This window comes from Catharus ustulatus, chromosome 1 (assembly GCF_009819885.2).
Source record: "Catharus ustulatus isolate bCatUst1 chromosome 1, bCatUst1.pri.v2, whole genome shotgun sequence".
Lineage (NCBI taxonomy): Eukaryota > Metazoa > Chordata > Aves > Passeriformes > Turdidae > Catharus > Catharus ustulatus.
Window position 1 is genome coordinate 44,609,153 of NC_046221.1, and position 27,555 is coordinate 44,636,707.

The 27,555-nt window shown below is 39.7% G+C and overlaps 1 protein-coding gene across 6 annotated transcripts in view; it reads left to right on the forward strand.

The window, feature by feature from the left end:
- The window catches only part of ATP2C1 (ATPase secretory pathway Ca2+ transporting 1), a 67,078-nt gene that overhangs the window by 6,092 nt on the left and 33,431 nt on the right, over positions 1–27,555 (forward strand). Inside the window, exons 1-3 of one of the 6 annotated variants that reach the window (XM_033052833.2) lie at positions 12,036–12,118; positions 12,623–12,773; positions 27,102–27,212. In XM_033052833.2, the coding sequence (XP_032908724.1) occupies positions 12,768–12,773; positions 27,102–27,212 (117 nt within the window). In that variant the 5' untranslated portion in view covers positions 12,036–12,118; positions 12,623–12,767. Of the gene's footprint in view, positions 1–12,035; positions 12,119–12,155; positions 12,234–12,307; positions 12,549–12,622; positions 12,852–27,101; positions 27,213–27,555 lie in introns of those variants that run through there. The other 5 variants (XM_033052842.2, XM_033052859.2, XM_033052849.2 and 2 more) reach the window with 5 other exon arrangements.

Sequence of the window (27,555 nt, forward strand, 5' to 3'; positions counted from 1 at the left end):
CTAAATTTGAGATAACCCTTAAAAATGCTTGCTTGCTTTGAATGACTAAGGCACTCTGATTTTTGTGGTTAAACAGAGGCTTGACTAATTTTTCTAATGAAACATTTTTCTTCATTTCTCTTGTATTCTGAGGCACAAAAAGCTTCAAGTGCTGTGTATCCCTGGGATGTGGTATCTCCAGAATCTAAAGTACTTTGATGGGGCTGATGGATATTACATTGTTTAATATTTTATACTTAAATCCATTGGGTCAAAACAATTACTATGATCTAACTGTTCCTTGCAGTTCACAAATTCATTTGGAAAACTCTACATCTACTTGTAGAGATGCTCAGGTATCTTCTTTGTCACATTCTTTGTCACTTCTCCTAAGCTCACTTAGATCAATATTTAAGAGACTGCATCAGAACAAATCCCCATTTGGTCCAATTTGGCTTTGTGCTAGACTGTCTCCTGTAGTCATATAGAAATTCCTCTCAGGACTGTATGTAGTTTTCCAAGGATGTGTAGATTCTTCGTTTTTTACCCAAAGCAGATTTTCTGCTTGAATTATGATCAGTGGCATCAAAGCTTGAATGTTTTGCCTCTTCAGATAAACATCTTGTTTGAATCACCATCTTTTATTTCAGTCATAGGCTAGGTCTCCACTGCTTTGTGTCAGACATGACCAGACAATTTTTCAAGCACATGCTATGTCTATCTATATAGACACATTTTAAGATGAGCAGGTTTTGGTGTTGCTATAAGAAACCAGCAACTAATACAAACCACTTGAAGAAACCACTAGGCTAAGCAAGGAGAGCTTTTTGCCTTTTTCACAAAAACATAAAGGTCCTGTTTTCCAAACAGAAATCATAGAACTTAGCCAGCTGCTGATGGACTGTGGCAGCTCTTGCCTAATGATTTATTCAAATTCTAATTTTAGTATGTTGAGAAAGTATTAATCTAAATGGTCAATGCTTATTTATTTTTGGACTCTAAGTTTGAGATGATCTTCTGAAGAAATCTAACACCACTGACATTTTAAATAAAACAGAATTGTAGTACACTTCCTGAAATACTGTTTTCCATTTAGGCACTTTTTGTGACATAGATATCAGATATGGCCAGGTTGGATGGGACTCTGAGCAACCTGGTCTAGGGAAAGCTGTCCCTACCCATGGCAAGGAGTTTGGAACTAGATGATGTTTAAAGTTCCTTCCAACCCAAACCTTTCTGTGTTTTGACAGTTCTTCATGTAGGTCAGTATCAAGCCTGAATGGTTGCTGCTGACAGCTGTTGCTTGGGAAGGGAAGGGAGTGGGGCTGACTGCCACTTCTCAAATCTAGTTAAATAAAAAACTTTAACATAATAGGCTGTGCAGTAGAAAGCTTATTCTCTCTTTAATCCTTAAGCTCAACTTTTACAGTTTTATTTAAATAACTGGTAGAACAGTGCATGTAAACACAAGTATGTCAAGGATTGAAAACCAAGAGAAAATATCTGAAAACTAAGATATATTCAATTACTGAAGCTTTATTTGATTGCAAATGAAACAAAGTATTTGCAACTAAAAAAAAAGTATGTCTTATCCCATGGTTTCCTCTCTTTTTATATAACAATATGCATGACAGATACAGAATGGATTAGATTTAATTTTTGGAGCCTTCATGTTAGCATTTCCAATGTCATGGAGAGACAAGGAACCCAACAAAGCAACAAAGCTTAGGGAGCATTTAAAGTTCTGAGACAGTCAAACAAAACAGATGCTTGGTTCCTGTTTTCTTAACTGAATTTCCTCAGCTGTGCCCTGTCAAATTAGCTTCTTGCACCATCAGATGTACCGCCTATGGGCTGCAGTTAAGAGGTCCTGTGCTCTTGTGCAGGCAGTAACGTATTTATTTATTTAAATTTCTCCCCAGGAAATTAGACAGAAATATAGTAACACTACTTTTTAACCATATTTTTTAAATAATCAGAGCAGAAACTGCTCAAGAGATATTAAAAAGGGCTAGGTGAAAATGCTTTTGAGTGTTAGAAATACCAGGATTATCAATCACAACCATTACAAAAATGAATTACCCTTTCAAATTCTGATTTCTTTTCAGAGAAATTTCATTTGGGCTTTCTATTCAAGTTTTGAGGTTCATGCTTTCCAGATTTTCTATTCAACTAAAGGGATTAGAAGCTTTTTTCAGCATAGGCAAACTTCTTTTATATAATGGCACCAAACCAGCTTGCAATATCAAACAATACGATATTAAAGCCCAGGAACTACAAAAGCTTAAACACAACAGTGTTATAGGAATCAGGCTTTGGGTTGTAGCCTTCCTCTGGCATTCATGCCATCTCAAACCTCTTTATGGTATTTGCTTTGCATCCACAGGAAGTTTGTTATAGGCAGCTACAGCCTACGCCCAGAACTGAAGACAAAGCAGGGAACCTGAATTAGTAAAAGCAATCTTAATGACAGTGGTCGTCTTTCTTAGTAACACATGGCATTTTCACTGAGGGCTAAAACAAAAAAATATTTGCAACCATCCTATGTATAGGATTCAGAAATGCTGGCATTGCTGCTGTAAACTTTTAAACTTGACCAAATTTCATGTAGCTGCTTCTTCAGTTATAGTGCTGCAAAAGGCTCGGTGTTTGGGTAGGGCTAACTTCACATGGAAAGACAGGATGTCATGCCACAGCTATTTTAAAAGGTTGCTTGGAATTACTGTCACCAAAAACTAGGCTACATTAGGTGGCCTACGGCTTGGTGGAGGAAATGGTGGTATTCCTTTTGCTATAAGCTGGAAAAGGTAATGCTGTTTCAGAGGTTTTGGCAAGTCTGAAAATTGACTCTATTTTTCCTCACCAATTTTCAGTTCCTCTGCTACAGTTCTTTATGCTTTGGCCCGAGGAGCAGTACCTTGATTACACTTTGTAGGATGTAACAGCTGAATTGATGCAAAGCTTAATTTATTCAAACCTAGCTTTCTCCCTTTAGATATTGCAGTGAGGCTATAGTTTCAGATAAAACAGACTTTATAAACAGGAAAAATTGCAACACCAATTTGTTCTACATCCTTTATAATCTGTCCCTGGAAATGAAAAACAGCATTACTGGACATAAATATTAAAGATGTAAGGATGTAAACAACCAAAGATCAAGTTTTTAAAAAAGGGAAAACAATTTGGATGAAAATTGTGGGAGACATGAAAGATGAATTCTTAAAAGCACATGGCTGACAGAAATCTGTATGTAATGAAGAAAATATTCCAGGAATCATGTTTCACAACTCCAAGAGAAGCAAAATCAAGATTTTGGTTCTCAATGCATACACACGTAAGTGATTTCTGATTAATCCATATTGTTACTACTGTGTCAGAGGCTTCCAATTATTGTTTTTTCCTTGGATGGATGATTTTCCACAGGTAAATGACTGATCAATCAGAAACATTTACATCTTGGTATATTTTTATTTCTGCATATTAAATAAATCATAGATATATGGCTGGATAGATTTATTATTTGGTATAACATAATAATAGATAAACTAATGATAAGCACATTTATGATTAAGTAAATCACAGATACAATAGAAATAATATAAATATAAAATGTACAATATGTTTGATGTGATTTGACAGATATGTTCTCATAACAGTATATTAGTATAACCTAAGATAATCTTCTGACCTTAAATTTATTATATAATATATGAAAGAAGTAGGATAAAAACCATACCTCTCATTAGATATCAAAATATTTTGGTCAAGTTTTAAATAGTATATAGGAAATTCAGGGTTAAAATTTACTTTAAGCTGAACTTCAAATAGGAAACAAGATTTTCACTGGTTTATCACTACTAGTTTCTGTACTCTATTTATAGAGTTGTATCCTCAGAACTCCTCAACAGATCTGGATTAGGCTGGAGGCCCCTCAAAGATGGAATGGGAGCTGCCTAATTTTTTTCCTGAATGAGAAATGGTTTTTCTTCCTTCCTTCTGAATAGGCAGTTGTCATGCTGAATTGTACTGAATGTCCCCACTAGCCAGATGGTGGGGAGGAGGGCCTATGATACGAGTTTCAACTCTTTTTAAATTAAATCCTCTTCTGGTTCTTCTTGGCTTGTTGCAGATGCACAGAATGCAGCTGACATTAGCTGCTGAATTATTGGGAGACAGAGGGGCACCTCAGGGCCCTTTTAGCCTTCCCATTGCAACAGGCTGCTAGAATACACTCTCCCAGTTTATATGCTATAGCTACGGGGTTTGTCCCTCCCATAGCCACTCCTGTCACTTTCATCTGGGGCTGTATCCAACCTTTGGTGATGCATGAACTGAATATGTGATCAATTATTTAGAGTCAGGCTACTAAAGATGGTGATGTTGCTTGGCAATATTTTAGCACCTATTTTCAAGGCAGACAGGAGCCTTCTGTGTGTGTAAATTTTTTAATTCCCTTGTGCTGAAGTTTGAAATTCATTAGCAGCAGTGGGGAAACACTCCCAAGCACTTGCTCCCACTTCCACTTTGTCCTAGCACAAGCTTGTGTAGTTGGATAGGGAATGAGGTCAGAACAACTTTGTTGAACTTGGGTATTTTTTCTAATAGTACTTTACTAAGCTTCTGGATGTTACATAACCTATGTGTGCAGTTTTTATTCCTCCCCATGAAGCCTTATTGTGAACTTTGACTAAGAAAGCACATGAATACAGATTTAGTCTTTTGATTTACCAGTTGGGCTTATCTTTAAGTTAGGGGTCTTTACAACAGAGCATGTATTTGCAGTAGAAGCATGCTAGATTAATTGCTTTTATCAGTAACCTTTACCAGCTTTAAAAATGTGATCTCAGAGCACTCTTATTAAGACATAAGGGAGGAAAAATTTTTCTGTATATTTGACTCAATTTACATGAAAGTTGTAATAATACTAAAAATAAAATGTATATGGGCTTTCCTGTAAAACAAAAGTTTGTAACAAATTCCTCCCAACCTGAAAAGCTGCCACATGCCTTCACTTGATAACATTTTTGGCTCTGAGTCTGAATAAAATTTCACAGCCCAACATAATATGCTTAAGTGTGTTATCAAACAAATCATCATATTCTTGCCAGGAGCTGAAATTGTATAACTATGTAAACATCTGTTTATTAACTACCAGCTCCTCACTGAGTATTACCTCTGCCCTGTTTTGCTCTCACCCATAGTCTTGAAGAAGAATTTTCAAAAGAGTCTTGGCAAGCTTACTTGTCTGTAATATATGCAGCATTCCTGAAATTCTTGGCACATTAACCTTGAATCAATTCAAGTGAAAGAACTTCGCTATTGCTGTGGGGTTTTTTAGCTGTTTATAGTTTCATTGTTGAAATGTCTTTATTGTTCACAACAGACAGCTTGCTATAATGTAACTGAAATAATTTAAAAGTAAATTGAGTGCCTTCTTTGCCGTGTAATAAATTGCAGTTAATTCGGAAAGATATCAGCCTTTACTAGGGAAGAGTTTTCCACCTTCTGCTGTGCTCAGGCCACAACATGATAGTAGCTGCAGCTGGCAATGCAGAGGAGTGGAGTCTTTGTCCTGCAGCAGACATCCTAACAAGGCATTTTGCCTGCCTCAGCCAAGACTTCCAATAGTAACTTGCTTCACAGCATATTCCAAATATAGAGCACATGTTTCTTGGCTGTCTTTTACAGGCAATGTGAAACTAGATCTTTACTTCACAAAATATCTCTGGAAATGTGAAGCCTCCAGTAGATAGGATAGAGGCACTTGTGAGAGCTTCCACTTTCACAGTGAAACTTTTAATGGTGTAGTTAGCTTTGAAAACAGTCACTGAGCGGAAAACAGTGACAGCTGAAGAGCTCTGTGACTCCTAAATAAAGAGAAGGAAAACCCCTCTGGAAAATGTGCAATTGATATTTTTAACTATTTCAAAATAGTGCATGTGAAGAAAGAAAATAGCAAGTATTGAATATGTGCATGAGATGGAAGGTATTAAAGAAGAAAAGTATGGAAGATGAAATACAGGTTTGAGATAAGTTGACTCCTATGGTCAGAAAATGAATTAACTTTGTCTTTTTCTGAAGGATAGATTAAACCTGATTTTCTTGAATGCTCTGAGTATGCATTCACAACAGTACAAACTGATTACAGGTTTTAGTCCTGTCACTGCTCTACACTGCCTTCCTGCAGTAGTTCTGAGAGTTCAGCAGTAGAGCCTTTTTTGAGGCATGCTTTCTTCTTGGCTAGATCAGTCCTCCTGACCTGGGTTATATAGAGAGAGCATCAGGGCCAAAGAAGAACTTGGCACCAGCAGAAAGGCAATCACAGAAACCTGATTTTATGTCAACTTATACCGCTGCAGTGCCGCACCCCTTCTCTGAATGTAGAATATTGGTGGGGATGCTTCTTAGGGATGGGATGACAGGGTTAAATTCAAGTGTTTTAAAAATCAGTGAAATATAATTTAAGACTCCCATAAACCAAAGTTCCTTAATTAGCGTAATTGCACAGCATCAAGACAGGGTTGAGCTAAGGTAATTTGAAAATGTAGTTATGTTTCCTACATCTTAGCATGTTCAGAATTATAAAATTAAATGAGCCCTTATTTCCTCTGAGAAAACTGTATCACTTTCCTTCTTTTAAATTTGAACTGATTTTACACACACACACATGCGTGCACACACACACACACACAAAAATATTTGAACTTTAGATGGACTTGCCTTGGGTTTTCCTCTGAAGAATCTGATTTGGAGATGAGGTGATTGCTTCTATCTGCTATCAGTTGACCAGCATGGATGGAAAGGATGTGGAAATGAAACTTGCAGGCTTTACCAATGACATGCCATTTAAAGCATGTGAATGAGAAGCTCCAGTATCATCCCTCCCCTGCCCTGACTCCAGTCATACAAGTACTCTGTAGAGGACTGTAAAAACACTGGTGACTTTTTGATTTCCAGATGAAAGACAACAAAAGATGAGATTAAATCAAATCAAAATCCATTTTACCAGAAGCCATTTTTTTTTCTTCTTCCTTGAAAGTTAATTTATGCTGAGTTTATTGAGAGCTGTTTAAGTTATACCTAAAGCAAAGCAAGCAAGCAGTGGAGAAGCCTGTTTTGACAGAAGTATCATATACTAACCCTTTCTGAACAAAACTGAAATGCTATAGAAAACTTGGTTCATATTAGAATATTATCAATGATATGCCTCAGAAAACATCTTTTTTTAAAATGTATAAATAAATTCTTAAGAGATTAATAAAACTGATAATAGATTTCAGTAGCATTACTCAACACTGACAGACTTTAAACAAATGCATCTTGAGAAGGATACTATAAAAACAATACTTTAAAAGGATCTAGACACTCACTTCAGAGCAACAAGTATTTCAACACAATTCTATGTAATAAATCTCTAATCTGTGAACCATGCAGTTATAGGTACCCTTATTATGTTTAAAACACATTTTACTGCTTTTGGTAGTGCTGTAGCACATGGGAGCCATTGAGATGAAGCTGAATTGATCGAGATCCCAAAGACTAAAATAAACCTGAAGTTCAGCTTGCATAGAAAAAAACTGCAGGTTGAGGGCTATCTGTTTAATGCCATTAGAGTGAATTCTCCCTATTTGCTTCCAACTGATTGATGGTACTTCATGGAATGTAATCCATTTACTACTTTTTAATCTTTCTGAGCTTTCCAGACGCCTTTAATTCTTCTGAAGAAACAGAAGGGCAGCTAAAACCAGCCTTTTGGGTTGCTCCTAGATTCATACAGAAGCTTTGTTACAGCTGTCTATGATAAAACACAACAAGTAAACAAAACCTAGATAACCAATTCATTTTATCAATTCGTTAATTTTTAGACCTGAAAGCCTAAGGGAGCACAGAAAGTACTGAAAGAAGCAGTACCTATTAATGCACCCCATACCTGTTCCACCCCCTTGGTTGTGCCAGAACAACCACTTCTGATTTAATTAGGGAAGTCTGTATTCACTGACGAGCTGGCTTTTTCCAGACATTAACCAGTTTCCACATGAACTTAGGTGCGGGTCAGTTTGGGGTTGTGGGTCTGAAATAATCTAGTGGCTGCCTGCTGCTGACAGCCACTTACAGAAGGCAAAGTCTGACGTGGCCATGGATAGGAGGTAAATTATGAGAATTCCATGGGGAAAAGGGCAGGGAGGGGATGGGATGGTGGTGGTGGTTGGGTGGCAGGTACTCTTTCTTGTTGATGCAGAACATTAAGGTGGTGCTGTGTGGCATTGAAACCTGGTAACACAGCAAGAGAAGGAGAATGCCTGGGGCAGGGGGCTGCTTAAGCTGCCATTGAATGCTCATGAAACTCTGCTTTCCTGAGTGTAAACCTATTTCCAGAAGGTTTGCTTGCTTTTATGAAGTATGTTCAGGACTGTAAACGAAAAATAAAAAATGCTAACAATCACCAGTGTTCAGTCTTTTTTCCTGCAAACCTATCAGTATTGCATATCCTTTCAAGTACACTTTTTAAAATAAAGAGATTCTAACTGACATTTAAGGACTGTTTGTGTACATATTTTCAATGGAATTATTCTGTTTGGGCTATACATGTTTGTCCACTGGAAATTCAGAGGAGTATTTAATTGCAAGATTTTTTTTCAAGATTAAAAGAAGTAAACCAAATATTATTGTAATTTGTGAATGCAACTGGCTACAACAGGTTACTGTAAGTAAAGCCTGTTTTTAAATTTCAGACTTATCTCTGCAATCATATTTTAATAATGTGCTTTGGTTTGCCAAATAATGCCTTTACCACACACTTTAATGAGGCTTCCTGAATATATTAAGGCTCTCCTAATACTCTTGTGACTCAAGCTCACATTAAGGATGAGATTTTTGAAGAAACAACATTTACCAGCAGTAGTAAATAAAATACTTTGAGCATTGTTTATTAAACAGACACTGTTTCCAGGTGCGGAATATGGCAGAAACCATATTATAATTTTCAAGATGGATATAGTCCTTGTATAATGCTGATGTGGCACTTCCCAGCTGCCTAGCAGCATCACAGATGTATTGGCAGATGTACATAATGTAAAAGAGATTAAGCCTCAAAGAAAAAATATTTTTAGTTGTTGCTGTAGAGTAGGACTTGCTTTTGACTTCTCTTCTTGTGAGATCCGTGAATACAGAATGTTTCCTAGTAGGCAGACTTTGTCACAGATATTTAGATCTCAGTTGCGAACAAGCTCAGTTCAGAAACTCCCAGTCTTCTCCCCAAAACTTTTCACAATGTAAAGAAGTCCAAATATGCTGTGGATGTAAACAGAATTAGGACCTACAGGCTACATTTTTTCTCCATGAAATATTTACCTAAGTTTTTAATATTTAATGATAGCATATGATGCTGAATTCAAGACCTACCCATTTTAACAAAGTAACTAAATGTTTTTCTTGTTGGGTGCATCAGTTCTGTGTTGAAATTGTGGCATTATAACTGTGAGCATGTCATGAGTATCTTGGGAGGGTTCTTAATTTGCTTACATAAAAATTGACATAAGTGCTGTCTTGGAGGACAGTCACTGCTACTTGTAGTGGGATGCTTCATGGAGTAACCATGGAGATATTAATGTAATATGGCAACTGCATGAGGCAGGTCAGACATTATGTACTAGGTAATCTCAAAGTACAGTAAATTCACGAATACAAGCCACACTGAGTATAAGCCGCATCGCCGGGTGTTGGCAAACATTTTGTTTTTTGTCCATAAATAAGCCGCACCTGAGTATAAGTCGCTCTGTCATTCCTAGCGAGGACCCGTGTGCAACAAAGTTGCCAAATAGTAACAGAACCGCGGCAGGGCGGGGTTTACTGGCTCGGCTCGGGCCATGAGGGCTCGGGGCTGCCGACAGGGCTGGGTGGCCCAGCTCGGCGCTGCCACTCGGTGGGGCCGCTCGGGGCCGGCCGCCGCCACCGCTGGGCTCAGTCACCCAGGCCCAGCGCTGCCCCGCGGTGGCAGGGGGGGCACAGAGCCCGCCGGCACCTGCGGTGGCCATGGGAGGCGGCGATGGGAGGCGGGGATGTAGCCTGCCTGTTCCTGCAGCGGCGTCATGCGGGGATGGGAGCCCCCCGAGCCGCGGGGCCAAGCAGGAGAGAGCCCCTGCTTCCCCGGAGCCGTGGGGCCAGCAGGAGGGAGCTGCCCCGCCTTCCCCACCGCCTGTGCTGCCTGCAGGGAGCAGCTCCACCCGCCGCGCAACAGAGTAACCAATTTGTAACAACCGCGTAAATGCAGGGTTTTACTGGCAGGAGCTCGACTTTGCAGTTTGCACTGACTTGGTTTGCACTCCCAGGGTTGAAAATGTCAGAAAATTATTCACATATTGGCCGCTCCTGAGTATAAGCTGCATTTCCAGTATGGGAGCAAAATTTTGGTCAAAACGATGCGGCTTGTATTCGTGAAATTACTGTATTTACCTGCCTGTTGTCATCTTAATTTCCTGAATTCATATATCTGGAGCCTTTACTTCAGAGCAACACTTCTAACTCTTCTTTACTTCTCAAAATATATTGACAAATCTACAATACACTAGCACTCAAAGTTATCCTCAAAAGCGTCAAAAGAAACAAAGATGCTCTTTAGCTTCAAGATGCATGCATGCTATTATGGGTTGTGAGATTCATTTGAAATGTTAAATTTCAGTTCTGTTAAATGCTGCTTATGAACTGACAAAGACTGAGTTTGGCTTCTTCTGCTGCTTAAGAAAAACAAAGCCAAGGTGACAGGTCGTTAATCACGAGATGTCAATGCAAGTGCTTTTTTCAGACCATGTTGTCGCTGCTCCTTTAGAAATGGGATGTAAAGCCTACAATTAGCATGTCTTCATTAGATTTTGACCTTGAAAGTTGAAGGTATTTTGTTCTTACTAGTAGTATACATCATACCTTAAATTAAAATTAATCATCTCAGTGGAAGTTTCTTTTACTTAAAAAACTTCCTGAGCCAAAGAGCTCAGCATTGCAGCTATAATTTCAAATAATATTTCTTTGGTGTCTAGATGAACACAACTGAGTTGATAAAGCAATTTTTCTCCCCCAGAATTCAACTAGTTATTAGAGTTAGTGATTCCATAACCCAAGTAGCTAAAACCTACCTTGAAAAGTAATTTTTAAAATTTAAAAAATTTTGTACTGAGTCAATCTTTTTTTTTCTGCTAACATTTACAATAATATGATAATGTGGTAGCACAAAACCAACCAGGGCTGCCAGGCTGGCCTGGCCATACTGTAACTAGGAGCTGCTGAAGGCCTTAAGATGCCACTGGGGAGATTCCCATTATAAAAACAAATAAAATAAAAATAAATTTCATAAAACCCAAAATAAACAACAACAAACAACACACTTTCAGGGTGATTAGGCATTTCAATGGGCTGCCAAGGGAGGTAGTGGAGTCACCATCTCTGGATGTGTTCAAGAGGCGTCTGGATTCGGCACTGAGTGTTATGGTTTAGTGGCTTAGGGGTCTCCGTGCTTGGTGCACAGTTGGACTGGATCATTTTAAAGGTCTTTCCCAGCCTCGATGATTCTGATTCTGCTCCATGTGCGTGACCCCGGTTTTCATGGGAGGGCAGCAGAACAGCGCTCTGAGGCGAGCGGGAATGACGAGGTTGTTTTCCCACGCCAGGAGGGCCGGGTTTGGCTCCCGGCGCTGGCGCCGGGCCCGGCGGGGCGGAGGGCACGGCCCGGGCCCCTCAGCACAGCCCGGCGCTCCTCGCTCCCCGCGCCGGCCGCTCAACGCCGCTCCCGCAGCCGCCTTCTCGCGGCACCGCGCGGCTGCTGCCCGGGCAGGGGGCGGGGGGAGCACCGGGCGGGCGCCTCCACGGCTCCCTGCGGGGGCTGGGCGTTCACACGCGTTTATTTCCAACCGCGGCGCGGTTCGGCTCCCGCAGCCTGCGGAGCTGCAAGGCGTTGCGGGTGAAGGCGCTCGCCGTGCGGGGGTACAGGGGGCCGACACCTCGCGGCCGCCGGCGCGGAGCGGGCGCTGCCGGCGGGCGTGTGTGGGCTCCGCCCGCCCTTCCGCCGCGGCGCCCCGCCCCGTCCGCCGCCTCTGCCCGCGGAAGTGAGCGGAGCGGGGATGCGGCCGCGCCGCCTCGGCACTCCGAGGTGAGAGGCGCGGCCAGGCGGCGGGGCCGGGGCGGCGGCCGTGCCGGAGCTGCCGCTTGCGCCTCTGTGCGCTGCCCCAGCCGCCTCCCCCGCCTGCCCCGCGGCCTGCGCTAGGGTGCGGGCGGGGCCGGGGCGGCCGAGGGGGCTGCGGGCGGGGGTCGCTTCGGGCAGGCAGCGTTTCCCTTCGCCGCTGCCCTGTCTCCCGCCTGGCGCCGAGGATGCGGGGTGCGGGCAGAGCGGGGAGGGGGGGTTACTTGGGGTGAAGGTTTATTTTTAGGAGCGAACGCCCCTCCCCGGGCGGGACGAGACTGTTAGAGGCGCTGGTGGCGAGGGGGAAGCGGCGGCGCTGCTCCTCCGTGTTGCTGAAGCTGCTGGGCGGCTAATCCTAATCCTCATCCTCGGTGGTCGCTGACAGCTCTGCGGGTTTCCTGTGTGTGCTGGCATTTTTTTAAAATTTTTTTTTTAAGTAATTCTTTCCTCTTTTAGCGTTGGTTTCTCTTGCAGATGTTGCTGCAGGTGGGGGCAAAGGGAGCACTGTGATTGCCTGGGATCTTGGGGCATTTCTCTCTTCACCTTTCCGCTCCCGCTCCAGCGCTGCTGTTGCTAAAGACTTTTGTAACTATCGACTCAAGTACAATTTCGATGGAAAATGAAGGTAAAGGTCTCATCAGAGTCACTGACTTCATTGGAGCTAAGAGGATTTTTGCATGCAATTTGGTGACAACTCCTACTGGTGCGTGTGTATGTTTTACCGTTCCAGGGGTTCGCAGGGTTGCTCGCGTGTCTTAATCTTGTGGTAGGGATTTTGATCTGCATTTCGAGGTTAAAGATTTGTAGCATCATCGTTTTTATTTATTTGTGCTGCTGCTTGTTGAACTAATTTTCAACAGATTTTATTCTCTCTTGACAGCTATCCAAAGCATCTCTTGTGCGTTTCAGTGCTCTGTGCATTTGAAATAAGAATATTTTATTTAGACAGAAGCTTCTTAGCATTAGTTGCTTGGTATTTGCTTATGATGTGATTCTCTTAAATTTATATTTCAGGGTGAAATTGAGACGCATTAGTTGCATTTTACTTTGAAATATTTTATGTATTGATATGTTCTTGAAAATTACTCAAAATTGCTCTTTTGGACAGTATTTAATTAAAAAGTGACACTGAAGTTTTGAGTACTGAAGGAAGTTGCTCTATTATGCTTTCCCCTTCTTGTCTAGTTTGGAAATTACTTAACTAGGGGAATGATTTCAGATTTTTTCTGTTGGCCTTCATTTTGTGCTCTGGGAACCTTGAAAGCCCCTTTCCCATATGTCAGTGACCATGAACTTCATTGATTTTTTTTGTTTGTTTCTCTTTCTGTTTGACTCTGTATGTTGAAAATATCTGAAATTTATTATTTTATTACTGTATATATAAGAAATGAACCGTTGATACCCTCCCATGCTTTGAAAATGATTGGGGGTTTAGGTGGCTGCTGAATTTCCTTTGCTATAGGTTGTTATGTGACATGTTAGGTGCTTCTTTTCCTCGCACCCTTGTCTGAAAAGAGGAATTTTTTTTTAAATTGTTTGACTTGAATGGAGAACTGACTTGAGATTGAGGGGTAAACCTAAGTTATTTTTTGCGGTTATATATATGTTTCTGGCTTGAGATATTGTTGTCATGGATGACTGGAAAGTTGTGGTAGTTGAGAAGTCCAACCCATGTTGAAAACTATGTAGGTTGCTATCATCTGGCATTTCAGAACTTTATTCTAACTTTAAAACCATATTAGAGTATTTTAAATGCTACTGATCATGGCCTCCAGCTGAATCTTTGTAAAGAAGAGCGTGGACCTTGTTAGACAGCGGGAATTTTGAAGTGCTCAGAGCACCTCTAGAAGATTGGTCTTCGTTTTTAGGGGCTGGATAGCTGACAGAAGCGAGGTCAATGCCTTTGCATTGCAGTCACTGTTGCAAGTAAAAGGGTTTTGAATGGGCAACGCCCAGGAGTGGGGGAAGGCGAGCACAGATAATACCATTGAATAGAATTACACTTAAGGGAAAAAAAGTGTCTGTGTGCCAAACCCCAAATGGCAGAAAGACTTTTAATGCTTTACAGTTCTGTTGCCAAATAAATAGTACATTATAGATGTAGTGTACAGTGGAGTTGAGTGTGATGGTGTGGTTCTGTTGTATTCTTCCAAATGCACAAAGATGGCATTTCTTATGGAATAGATAAACTATGAACAAAAATTAGTAATATTTGTATGATAGAAATAACATTTTAAAAGCTTTAGCTAGGAGAAAATACTTTAAAATATGATCAACTGCATATTTAAAAGGCAGAAATGAAGGTTGTGGTTTATTGAGGGTTTTCAAAATGGGGTAAGCTATGGGGTAGAAGAAAATGTTATATGATGAAAACACTGAAGTGGTTCTCTGAACATGTGAATTACTTCTCCACTGTTTCTGCTCCCATATCCCTCCATCTCATAATTGAGTCTCCAGATGGGCATGGATATTTACAACTGTGTACTGTCTGTTTTGGTGTTCTTGATATTTCTGAGCCCTTCTTTTTCTATCAGTGTGACATTTTGAGGCAGCTAGACACCAACAGCTTTCATATTGGAACTTTTCAGCACTCATGATGTTCCTTAATGTATTTTTTCCTGATAACAGCTGAATAATCTTTGTAGTCTTGTAGAACCAAAGATTGCATTTAGAATATTTTAATTTTTTTTACAGTTAGAATTTTTTTTTCTTCCCTCAAGTATGTGTTTGGAAAGTCTCTTATGTTTGAATATTGAGCAAGGGATGGCAGATTGAGGAAGTTTTTTTCCGCTCCTGTATTTGAATGAATATTCAAGATGGGGAAGTGATGAGATGGTTAGGAAAATTGATGTTTTTCAGTACTCATAAGCAGTATTATGTTTTTTTTGTCCAGGCTAGTTAATGTTTTGTCCCGAGACTTTGTGGTTCCTGTTTCTTGTTTGGGGTTGATTGAACTTCCGTAAAAGTTCATGTTTCTCATGGTAATGGGGAAGAGAGAATTTCCCATCATAGGAAGATTTCTGTTTGATCACAAACATATGATTTAGAGGAATGATGTTTGTATTTCCATTTGGAAAGAGTGGCTTTTGTGACTTCTTTCCGTAAGAGGAACTTTTTCTTAAACTGTAGGCAGCTAAGGAAATCTTGCATAGACAAACATAATTTTGTAATTTTTTGATCTCTCCATTGGTACATCTGGGCCATTTGAAGTAATTTTCTGTAGTGTAGTCTTAAATTTTTTTCTTCCTCTTATCAACATATTTTAGATTGTGATTTAGGCTGTTAGTTTGAATGAAGATTGCATTGTAGAACTCTGCCTTTTAGCAGAAAAATAAAGAACAAGTTTCTTAGACTTTGAGCCTCTTTGAGGTCAGGCCATGACACAAATATAAATCGTTAAATAGGAGTACTGTTTTGTTTTCAAGGCCTTAGGTAGGATTTGTTTTCATATCATTAAGACCTGAATGGAAGAGATCAAAGTAACATTTTCCTGCAAAAAACATTTTCCCAAAATCATAGGGAAGGTTGGTGCAAAAATTCAGACCAGACTTGCTGCATGTAATAAAACATTGTGTGGTGTTTCAGAAATCCTCCTTCATCCGCATTGTTTTGAGTCCTAGTTAATTCTAGCTAATCTTCAAAATTATGGTTAACTTCAGCCTATGGTCCATAGTAATGTCAGGATAATTTTGATGATTGGATGAATAGGGAGACATTAGTGATGACTGTTTTATTTCTATAAAAAAAGGTACTTTAGTTCTTCCTTCATGAAATCCTGACAGATTAATGATTTTTGTTTGTCTTTTGCTTGAAGTGCAGTTGAATTTCCTAGTGAGTTTCATGGGTGGTGGTTTTTGGTTTTGGTGGGTTTTTTTAAATGATGAAAGTGGGCTTAGCTGCTAAACTATCAGATTGAACATCAGTGAATAGATTTTGGGTTTTGGGGGCAGTGAGTTTTAGCACCCTGGACTGGCTCATCATGGATTAGGCAGCTGTAAGTACTAAGGAAGGGGTAGAGCGTGTGTACATGCAACAGACAGCAGAGGGGGGAGGGATGCCTGCGGCAGCAGTGGCTTGGAAAACAAATTAAATGGTTCCAGAGTGGCATCATCAGTTGTTCATTAAGTAATATCCAGAATAATCAGATTGAAATTTCTGATGGAAAATGTTGGCAGTTCCCAAATGGACTAGGTGTTATCACAGCAATTCAAGTTCCTTTTGGAATGTAGATGATTTCTTAACAAATCAGTAGGTGGTACAAGAAATTTGATATTCATTGATTACAGTATTTTACTGTCTACTAGTTGTAAAAAGCTAGATACCAATACTTTGCACTTATGTTGGCAGAAGTCACATCTTTTTAACTTGGAGATTAAGGTGAGAGAATTTTTCTTTTTTTTTTTTTGTTTTAAAGTTGGAGTCTTCACTCAAGACCAATTCTATTCCTATATTTATTTAAACAAACCTTGATAACTTTGATAACTTAAATAACTGCTAAGTTAATATAGTGTAGAATTAATATGCATTAGAAACATGTATTTCCTTTTTAGATTAACAGTCAGAGTAACCTTTTAATCTGTTTGATTGATGGAACATTAGATAGCTTTAGCCTTTTCTTTCCCCTTGTTTTCCCATGCAGGTAACTTGGAAATGTTAATTTATAATAACCTAGAAGTGTTTTAACATGGTGTCAGTTTGAGTTCAGATGCTGCAGAATTTGTTTAGTTATTTTGCTCCCTTTGTAACTCCTCTACTTGGAGAGTCTATGGTATAATCTCATGGTGAGGCAAGAGGAGCATTGCTTTAAGGAAAATGCAGACAAAATTAAACAAAAGGGAAACAAACATTTTTTGTTGTATTTTTTTGGTGAAGAGTGACAAATATGCAGTGGTTTTAAGGATCTTGGGGTGCTTTTCTGTGGGACTGAATAAAAGGGTCTTCTTATTGTTGAAAAAAAATCCTGCTGCTGAGCTGTGTTCCTGCGCTAGTGTTGTGGTGACTCTCATGGTTGTTGAGTTTGTCTGGCTTGCAGGCTTGACAGAAAGTTAGCCCAGCCCTTCCTTCCCCTTGTTGGGCAGCTTTCTGTTGAGCTGGAAAATTGAATGGGTTCATGAAACGTTCAGATAATGTTGAAAAAGGTGAGGGGCAGAGGAATGAGACCTATTAGTTCGACTTAGTTCCTTACGTAATCATGGCTTCTGTTCAGTATCAATTCACCCACAGGCCATGGTGGAATTTTGCAAGAGTGGCATAAGTTAATAGATTTTTAGTTGTGAGCTCCGCTTTTGATCTGGTGAAAGAGTTTGGATGATACCTAATTGACATTGGGTAATAGAATTGACATTTTCAGTGTGGTTTTTAGTAGCTAGAAGGAATGATTAAGTTACAATGCAGAGAAGAGAGGGAAAATAAAATACGGTAATCAAGGTATAAATCTGGGACAAGCATCTGTTTCTAGTTATTTTTTTGTAAACATTCTGCTCCAAACAATTAGAAAGGATAAAATGGATAATGGGTTAACAGATGCCATCTACAGAGTCTTTTATAAAGACTTTTAAAATATTTGTAAATCATAAATTTTCTGCAGCACTTTTTTCTTCATACATAATTCACCAAAATAATGAAGCACTGTGAATACAGTGTTGCTGCTTTATTGATACTAATCATAAGAAAATTTATTACCATAATAAAGCAATTATGCAGTGAGTTATGTTTGCATTTAAATTGACACTGACACTAGCTTGGTCCTGAGAACTGTTGTAAACAGTAAGTTCAGCATTTTTTAACTTAAAAATTTATTTTGTTGCTTTCTGAAGAGACTGCATAGCTGTCAAAGATATAATCAACTATGGGATCTTGAAGTTTCATTATTTCAAACAAATACTGAGGGAATATTTTTACTGGTGTTTTTACTCAATACCATTATATGGCAACTAAATTCTGCATGTCATGGATACATTAGCAGCACATCACAGGGTGATAAAGTTCTTCATTTTGGTGTTTGCCATTCAAGTGCCATCCTTGATTCAGAGAAGCTCAGCACTTCAGAGTGTTATGAAATACAAGAAGGCTGTTGGAGAGCAGCCATATGATCTTATTTCTAAGCTTAAATGTTCTCTTCTAGAAAGTTAGTGACTCTCTGGCAAGATAAATGACTGATACTTAGACCCAAAGTTTTTTTGGCCTTTAACTTCTAAAGGTCTTCCCGTGAATCAGGATTTAAGCTGAAGCAGAAGCTATTTAGAGTCAAAAGAGGTATGGTAGCAGATTGAGGAGTTTCTGAACTGATGAGCTTTGCTTTCATTGAGGCACTAGCATTGATTAGATCGTTTTAATGTGTGCTTAGGATTGTTTATCTTTTTGTTCTTCTGATTATTAGTAATGACAAATGTAAGAAATGTCCAAGCAGACTTTTCCAATGTTCAGGGAGTTTTTTTGAACAGGCAGATTGAAAACTGAATATTTTGGCCAACCAACTAAAGGTAGGTATGATGTGTTTGTCAGTGCCTTCTTGGTAAAGCTGATGCCATCTCCATGCTTTCAGCAATGAGCCTTCAAACTCATCATAGTACATCCTCCAGAGTATGCATAAATACTCTAAATGGTTTTTGTAGAAATGAAATAGAAAATGTGTTTGGCATTCTTAAGTTTCCCCTATATTCTACATTAAATAGGCTAAAGGAAGGTAAAATGATGTTGGAGGTTTAGTTGGATTTTTTTTTTACCATTACTCTGGCAGTCCACAGCACTGCAGTCAGGTTAAGGTGTGACTACTTTTGTGAAATGTTTTCCCTAGCTAGAGAGCAGGCAGTTGTCACTCACAAGGTTTGCAAGATAACCACGTGGTATATACTATGATTACAGCAAACTGCCCACCTTTACTCTTTGCTGGTAACCTCAGTTGAACTAGATGTCCTTCTTTCTGTTTTGTAAATTAAAGAAGACATGGGGAAACATGTAGAGTAAAATGTATTTCAGTTGTGGAGACATGTTTCTCAGAGAGTGTTCTTGGAAAGTATTTTTAGGCCTTGAAAATAGTTCTTGAGCTTTATAGACTATTGTAGAGTTAATAAATTGCATGTTAAATGGAGCATCTTAGTCTTTATTACACTGCCTGAAGTAGATGGGGTTGAGGATAGGTCGCTTAAATATTTTACGACTTTTAAGGTAGGACAAACCTTGAGATTTAAAGTGGTCAGTGCCAGCAGTGCCAGTATTCAATTTCTGTTTCTTACTTCATCAGAAATGGCAAAGTGTTGCATATCAAAGAGTGGTTCTGCATTGTGGTTGTTTTGTGGCCATAGCGAAAATCCTAAGGACTGCGGAAGTGGTAATGGTATATGAGGCAGGGGTTTTTTCAGGCTTACAGAGCAGCTTAGTAGGATGTTCTCATAGTTTGAGTGTTTATATTTCTTTGATTAATGGGTGGTATCTTGCAGTTTTTCTAGAAAGTATTCTGAAATGGCACACAATAGTAAGGGGCTGAAACTGTGACCTCCCAGGATAAAATTACTCTGCAAGGAGAACTCATTAATGCAAATTAGTGTTTTTCTTTCCTTCTGGCTTTTTTAGAGTCAGAACTTTTCTGTGTGAACTTCCTTTGATGTGGGGGCTCCTGGTAAATGTTTTAACTAAAATACTGTTGAATAGGAACAAATTTTTTTTGACTGTTAGAATACAGGTTTGCTGCAGCTGTTTCCCCAGAAGTGAAAAATCATCACCCTTTTCCAGAGGAGTAAAGTCAAAAAAAAGACAGTAGTTAGTAACTTCAAAGCCTTCAAAAAGTATTTCTTTTTCTGAGCAAACAGTGCCTGGCAGAAAACAAGAGGCTCATTAGTTTGTAGACTTCAATCTTTTGTGGGGTGGGAAGGGACAGCTCTTTGCAGTAACAAGTAAAATACTCTGCACATTGGGTGTTTGTGTTGAATAAGTATTGGCCTTTCTTGTTCTAAAAGCCTTATTTCCCACAGAGGTATGAGTCAGAGTTTAATGCTCTCTGACCAGGTTCTTTTAGATAACCCCCATAAGGAGGGCCCAACATTGAATATCGGGGCAACAAAACCGATGAACATCTGAGGCACAAGTCCTGTGAGGAGCAGCTGGGGTTTAGCCTGGAGAAGTAGCTGGGGTTTAGCCTGGAGAAAAGGAGGCTTAGGGGAGAACTTGTTGCCCTCTAGAACTACCTGAAAGGAGGTTGTAGCCAGGTGTGGGTTGGTCTCTTCTCCCAGATGACTCAGGACAGAACAAGAGGACATAGCCTCAAGTGCCCAGGGGAGGTTTGTGATGGACACCAGGAAGAGTTTCTTCACAGAAAGGGTCATTATGCATTGGAATGGGCTGCCCAAGGAAGTGGTGGAGTCACTGTCCCTGGAGGTATTTAAGGACTGGATGTGGCACTCAGTGTCTAGTCAATGGTGGTATTTGGTCATAGGTTGGGCCCTGATCTCCAACGTCTTTTCCAGCCTAATTGATTCTGTGATATCAAATATATGTGTTTGAAGATACTTGATGTTATGTGGGTCTTTGATTTAGCAGAATGACGCATTCATATTATGTTTTCAGTACATTTTATAAATATAGTTGGTAATTAGCATAATGTAGTAATTTCATTGTATGATTCAATTACAATACCAGTGTGATTCCCATTTCCCATCTCTATAATATGTGCACCATTGTCATGCTGGGCAACCCTCATTGCCGGAAAGGATCATGTGGGTTGAGACCCCATATGGTTCTCCTGAAATTTTGTCAGTGGTTGAGTGCATGTGGCCACTGAGCAATGTGAGCCTGACCATCATGGAGGGAATGCAAACTCAGACATTAGCATTCTTTTAATGACCTCGGGGAGAAACATTCACACCACCAGTTGATCCACTCAGCTCACTGAAGTATTTATCCAAAGCAAAGGCCATTCTCCAGTCCCGCTGTATAGAGATCAAGTCTGCCTCTTTGCAATGGCTGTGGTTTGTCACACCTTGCATTACTTCCTGAGCTTCACCCTTGCTCATGTCCTCCAAGTCTTCTGTTACAGGGCTTTGTGGTCAGTCACTGTACTTGATTATTTGTCATATCTAAATTTACAGGAGTTTGAAGCTCATTTGAGAAGTTGCTAGTCAATTACAGTTGGTCTTCGTGATTTAATCACATATAAGGTATAAACAACTGTATCAGCAGTCTGTAAAGATAAAGCCTCTCTCAGTGTAACTTCCAATTTTATGCACATAATTAAAATATAGATAAATTAGTTCAAAAACCAAGAATAAGACAGTAAAAACCAGAGTTTATCTAAGGAAAATTTAGTTTGACTGCATTTATCGTTTGTGAACTTGATTGCACTGGGTTTTATTTATTTTATTAAGTCTCTATTTGCTACATTCAGCTGCTTCTACCTACTTCTTCTGTTAGCATAACTGCTTAATTTCTCTGGAGATTTAATTCCTGTTACAATCTTATAGATAAAATCGAGTCATAGTCACAACTATGTTGGGTATTGCTGGTTTCAAAATGGTCTGAGGGCTCTTTGTGTGCTTCTGTCTGCTTTACCTCCACTTCTGGAATCCTGCTGTTGCTTCAGGGGTTTGCTTCTGGCTGTACAGTTTAGGATTTACTGTAACTGTTAAGTGTGCCTAATGCCTTCTTTTGTGTGTGTGCACTTGGCTTTTTGTGTCTTGTCATCCACTTGGCCATGGTTCTGTGGCTGGGACTTGTATTGAGGTTCCAGAAGCACTTTGCCTTCTATACAAAAGGGGCAGGGAAAGATGGCATAAACGTCTAGTGAGATAGGTATTTTTAAGGTCATTGTTAGCTAGTGGCTCTGTGGAATCACAGCTGTGATGCTGAGCAATGATTTATTGAAATGGAGAGCTTGATGATGCTCAAGATAGTTATGCTTTAAAGAAGACAGTTAAAAATGCGCATCTCCAAAACCATCTAGCCACAATGTCCAGATCAGCAGGAGGGGATTTTGCAGTGATTCTTCATATCTGATGGACCTGACAGAAAAAAAGGATGACTTCCATTCTGGGTAGTCTTTTCCTTAAAGATACCTTTTGCAGCCAAGAGTCTTTGCCTAGAGGGAACTATGTTCCAAGCCTGTGGGCATCCACAGTGAGTCAGACCTCTATGCCCATTGACATCTGGTTCATCACTGGTTCTGTGTGCTTTCAGGATTCCAGACAGTGCAGAAGAGGTAACCACTTGGTATTTAAGTATCTTACTGTATACATGGGTGTCAGTGTTGCCCCTGTGCGCATGTTATCCTGGCTCTGAGTTGTACAGACTTGGAGAAAAACATGCTTTTAGGATCTGAGCTTTTTAAACTTTTCAGTGTATATCACAAATAGTTTGATCATATAGAAATATTATGTTGAAAGCTACTGTTTTTTTCAGTGTGGGGAAGGTAGATAAAAAATGAAACCGTATTCTTAGAGTGGGTGAGGAAGTCCTTATTCTTTTGGGATCCCAATAAAGAAAGGCATGAACACTTGAAAAGCAGATCACTACTAACAACTGAGAAAAGGCAATAGCGAGGTAGAAAATCCTATGTCCTTTCTGATGCAGGGAATCTTGAGATGATACAGCTTTGGATGGATCTCTGGTCAGGGCATGGCACATTATAGATCTTGTTTGCTCATTGTTCATTAGTGCTGGTATGGGGTTTTACAGTACAGAGTTATCCATCACTGATAGCTGTCGGGTCTGGAATTAGAACTTCGAAGTTTCCCAACGTGTTCTGATATCCTTATCTCATTAATAAAACTGCAGTTCCTGAGCAAGGTGCATATAATATTTCAAGTGGAAAAGACAGTGTACTGTACACATACTTAAAATGAAATGCACATTGATTAGTTACACATTGATTGCGTGGGCATTCATTAATTGTGCTATTGATTAGACACAGCATGACTCAGTAAGGATCACATGGTATCCGCAATAATCACCTGAATGTGGGTCACTGATTGCTCACACGATAATCCTGCAGGTGGATCATTACAAACAAGTTGAAAGGTCTTTGTAGTACTTGAATTGGTTTGAAAGGGGTTCAGTTTTAAAGGGATTGATGGGACAGATTCAGATTGATTAAGTGAGCTGTTCAGATGGACCTGAAGATTCAGAAGGAATCTCAAAGAATCAGAATTTCTTTCAGTACCTCAACTTAAATTTCATTGTTTTGTGAACATCCGGGATTTTTTCAGTTTTGCTGTTCTCTGTAGGTTTGTTTCTCTACTACATTTGTATTTCATACTTGTAGGGCAGTTGAGTAGCTTTATGTAACATTTGCAGGGCTTTATATTAGCTAATTAGCCAAAGTGTTTTGGTCACCAGTTTGTCTTAAAATAGATTCTGCTGTGAGAGTGTTCTAAATTTTTGGATTGCTCTCAGTGAATATAGGTCCTTCCATTTGCATTCTCTGAGCAAGAAGAGCTAAAATTCCCCTTAAAAGTAATTGTAAAAGTATATTTATGTCATTGAGCTCTACTGATGGGTAATGGACTTATCCTGCTAAGCTGAGAGAAGCAATGGTAAAGGAAAGCAGTTGGTTCTTCATGGTAGAAAGAAGTTAGGTAAGCTCTTGTAGCCTGTGAGGAAGAAGAAACAGTAACACATCACTGTTAACTAGTTAACTAAATTTTTCTTCAGAGAAAACAGAAGGGAACTCTGAGTTTCTGGTAGTTTAAGCCTTCCAGACAAATTTGTATTAATTTTGATAAACATCCTTTGGTCACAGTTCCATGGTCATATGATTGATGCATATTTCTTGGCTTAGAAATGGTGGTGTGTACCTTGGAAGTGGTCCAGGAAAAGCCCTTCCTGGGGCAGTGATTTATTTTTGTTAGTTAACATGCTGGTGCTTTGTTCCTTGGTGGAATTTGCTGCAAGTGGGGAATGGAAAGCTGTAGACATAGAAGCTTCAGTGGTGACTGCTGTGTTTGCTGCCTAGCCAATACCTGATATTGACCAGCGTCATTTCTTAGCCCGCATTTTCTTTATCCATAAAAAACTTGGCCTGCAATGAAATACTGAACTATTTTAAGGTATCAACAGATGAGTGACAGAAAATTAATTACAGCATAGGATGGAAAGAAATTTTGCTATATGTGGATTTTCTCCTTTTAATACAGAGCACTGTGGTTCTGGGAATAGCTTCTGTTGGATACCTTAAAAGGTATTGCAGAGGCCCAGATCCCTGGTGGGCAGCAGTGCAAAGGACTGTAGAGAGCATTGCCAACAGTATTGAATAAGTAATTTTTCTAGTTTTGTGGAAGTAAAAGTAAAAGATGCATAGTGAAAGCAAAATCATTTGCTTAAATACCATTATTGTGGTCTAGCAAATAGCAAGCACAGCTGTTTTTCAGACCTAATCTGTTGGTGTAACCCACTTTATATTTTGTAAGGGGAACAGTGATTGATTTCTCATTGCCTAAACAATTGAAATTTAATTTGTGGCAGTGTTAGATATTTGAAGCTGTTCTTTTCTGAACTACAAGTGTAGTTTAATCTACAAAGATTGTAGAGGGTTTTTAGAAATTAGATGAGGATCCATCTAGAATTATTGTACAATGTGTAATTCTGCTCTGGTGAAAGGAGCTGGTTATAAAAAGACTTTCTGAGCCTTTATTGTTCTGATTCTATATCAGATTTTCTCTGTAGATTTTTTTTCACCACATAAAGTACAGCATTCTTCTTAAAAGTGGGAAATATTTTGAATGCATTTCATTCATATTGACTGTTTTTTGAGTCTGTCACAAAAAGGTTGTCAAAAAAAGGTTTGTTGTTGCACTGTAGTTCTGTGCTAACGAAGATTAATTTGGAAAACAAACCTGGTCTCTGAGAGAACCTTAATATTTCTGTTTAAGGATATGTAAATTCTTAACATAATCTTAAAAAAATCAAGTTATCAGACTTCCTGAAGTCCTAATTGATAATATTAGGGAAATGATTAGTTATGTGTCCTTTTTTGGAGTTGTTTGTGTTTAGCAGTGATGCCAGTTGCTACAGGGAAAAAGGATTTTTCTCAGCACTAAATTTTGTAATGGTTGTCAGTTCATTTCTACCTGCCATTACTGGGAAAACATGGTTGCTCAGCATTTTTGTTGAGACTGTGGAGTCATCTTGGTCGAAGTTGTGTGTTTGTGGGCTTGTTTTGGAACAGCACTTAGGCTTAATGGTTTTCTGCCCTAAATGGGTGTTTGGTAGCTACAAAGAAAATGAGCTACAGTAGTAGAGTACATGGCCAACGGCATGCTATATAGAAAATGATGATTGCCATACATTTTTTGGGGCATAAAATGCTAGAATCTTTTAATGTGTTGTCATCTTAGGTACAGTAATTTCACGATTATAAGCTGCATCTCTGGGTGTCGGCAACATTTTGTTCTTTGTCCATACATAAGCCGCACCTGATTATAAGCCACTCTGTCAATTGCAGTGAGGACCCATGTGCAACAAAGTTGCCAATTAGTAACAGAATCGCAGGATTGCAGGGTTTGCTGGCTCGGCTTGGGCCATGCAGGCTCGGCCTGCTTGGGGCTGCCAACAGGGCCAGGTGGCCCAGCCCGGTGGGGCTGCTCAGCAGGGCCACTCGGGGCTGGCCGCCGCTGCTGCTGGGCTCGCTCACCCCAACCTAGTGCTGCCCCGTGGTGGCAGGCGGGGATGGAGCCCGTCGGCACCCAGGGTGGCGGCGGCAGGAAGGGAGGGAGCCCCCCCGCTCCTGCAGCGGTGGCAGGCGGGGGTGGGAGCTCCCCGCCTCCCCCCAGGGCCGCGGGGATGGCAGAAGGGAGCCCCCACCTCCCCCCTGAGCCGTGGGGATGGCAGCACGGAGACCCCGCCTCTGCCCCAGGCTGCGCTGCCCAAAGGAGGGAACCCCCCGCCTCCCTCCCCCCCCCCCCCGCGCTGCTGGCATGGAGCCCGGCTCCACCCGCCGTGCAACAGTAACCAATTTGTAACAATTGCACAATCCTGGGTTTTACTGGTAGGTGCTCAGCTCGGCACCTTGGCTGCACTTCTGGGGTTGGAAATTTCAGAAAATTTTTCACATATTAACCACTCCTGAGTGTAAGCCGCATTTCCGGAGTGGGAGCAAAATTTTAGTCAAAATGGTGCGGCTTATAATCGTGAAATTACTGTACTTGTGTTTTAAGTCTCAGCACCCATAGAGGAGATATATACAATACAGTAATTATTTCCTAAAGCATAAACCTACTGGTTGAAATTTTGTGCAAGTATAATTTCTGTGGTCTGTATGTTTGCATGTTAGATCTCTTCCAGTTAATGCTAAGGGGACGTGTGGGCAGCATGAAGTATTAATTGTGGGTGCAGTGACACAGCAGGATAAAAGAGTATCACTCCAACTTCTCATGTAAACAAAAATCAGAAAGTCTGAAATTTCATTAAATATCAAAGCAGTGCTGACCTATGCAATCAATGTTGCTATTACACTCTTCCGCAGTTCACAAAATTTTAGCTTCCTAAAATTACAGAAAGCATTACCTTTTATAGCATTGATTTGAAGCTTTTGTGCTGTAGTCAAATGTTATGGCTTCACTTGCATCTGTACTGTTGTTTGAGGTTTTCTTACTGGTGTTTCTCCTTTGTACAAGAAAATGTAATTAGACCTGCTTAGAGTACCTTCATTAATGACTAGAAAGTAGGAGCAGGGAATAAAATTTATTTGGAGTGACTTTCTGACTAGATATTGAAGCTAATGAGCTAAAGGATCTTTGCCTTCACTGAACACATTGTTACAGAAATTAGTGTTCTCACTTGCATGTCCAGTGTTTTATTATTGCAGGTGGTAACTGCATGAAAATAACCTGCATTGTAGATTATTTAAGCGCAGTGTTTATAAAAAAACTGCCATTGAATGGCATTAATACTTAATTGCTCTGGCATGTGTTGTTTAAAATAAAACATTAGCACTTTCCTTCCCTTCAGAGTTCGGTTTTGTTTCTAGGTTGCACGTCTTCAAAATATCCCTGATGCTGACAATGAGACAATGATTCCTGTACTGTCTTCAAAAAAAGCAAGTGAATTGCCAGTTGATGAAGTAGCAAGTATTCTGCAAGTAAGTAATTTTTTCATATCTAAAGAATGTACTGATGTTAGCGAACAATAAATTTGGTATTTCTTAAGGATAGCTCTTGTAATTCAAAGTTGATGCATTATTTAGTTTGATGTTAACTAATACCCACTTCTAAATGCAAGTTGATTTTTAAATTGTTACTAGAAATGCTCTAATATCTTAATATTTTTTTTAAAAAAATGGGCATTTGCAGGGGGAGTGAGATTCAACTTGAAAATATTTGGATTTGTCTGCTTTGAAAATCGCAATTTGTTAATAAAAATCCTAGAGTTAATCTTACTACAAAATTCCATCTTTTTTATTACTTCAATTTCTTTAAGGAATC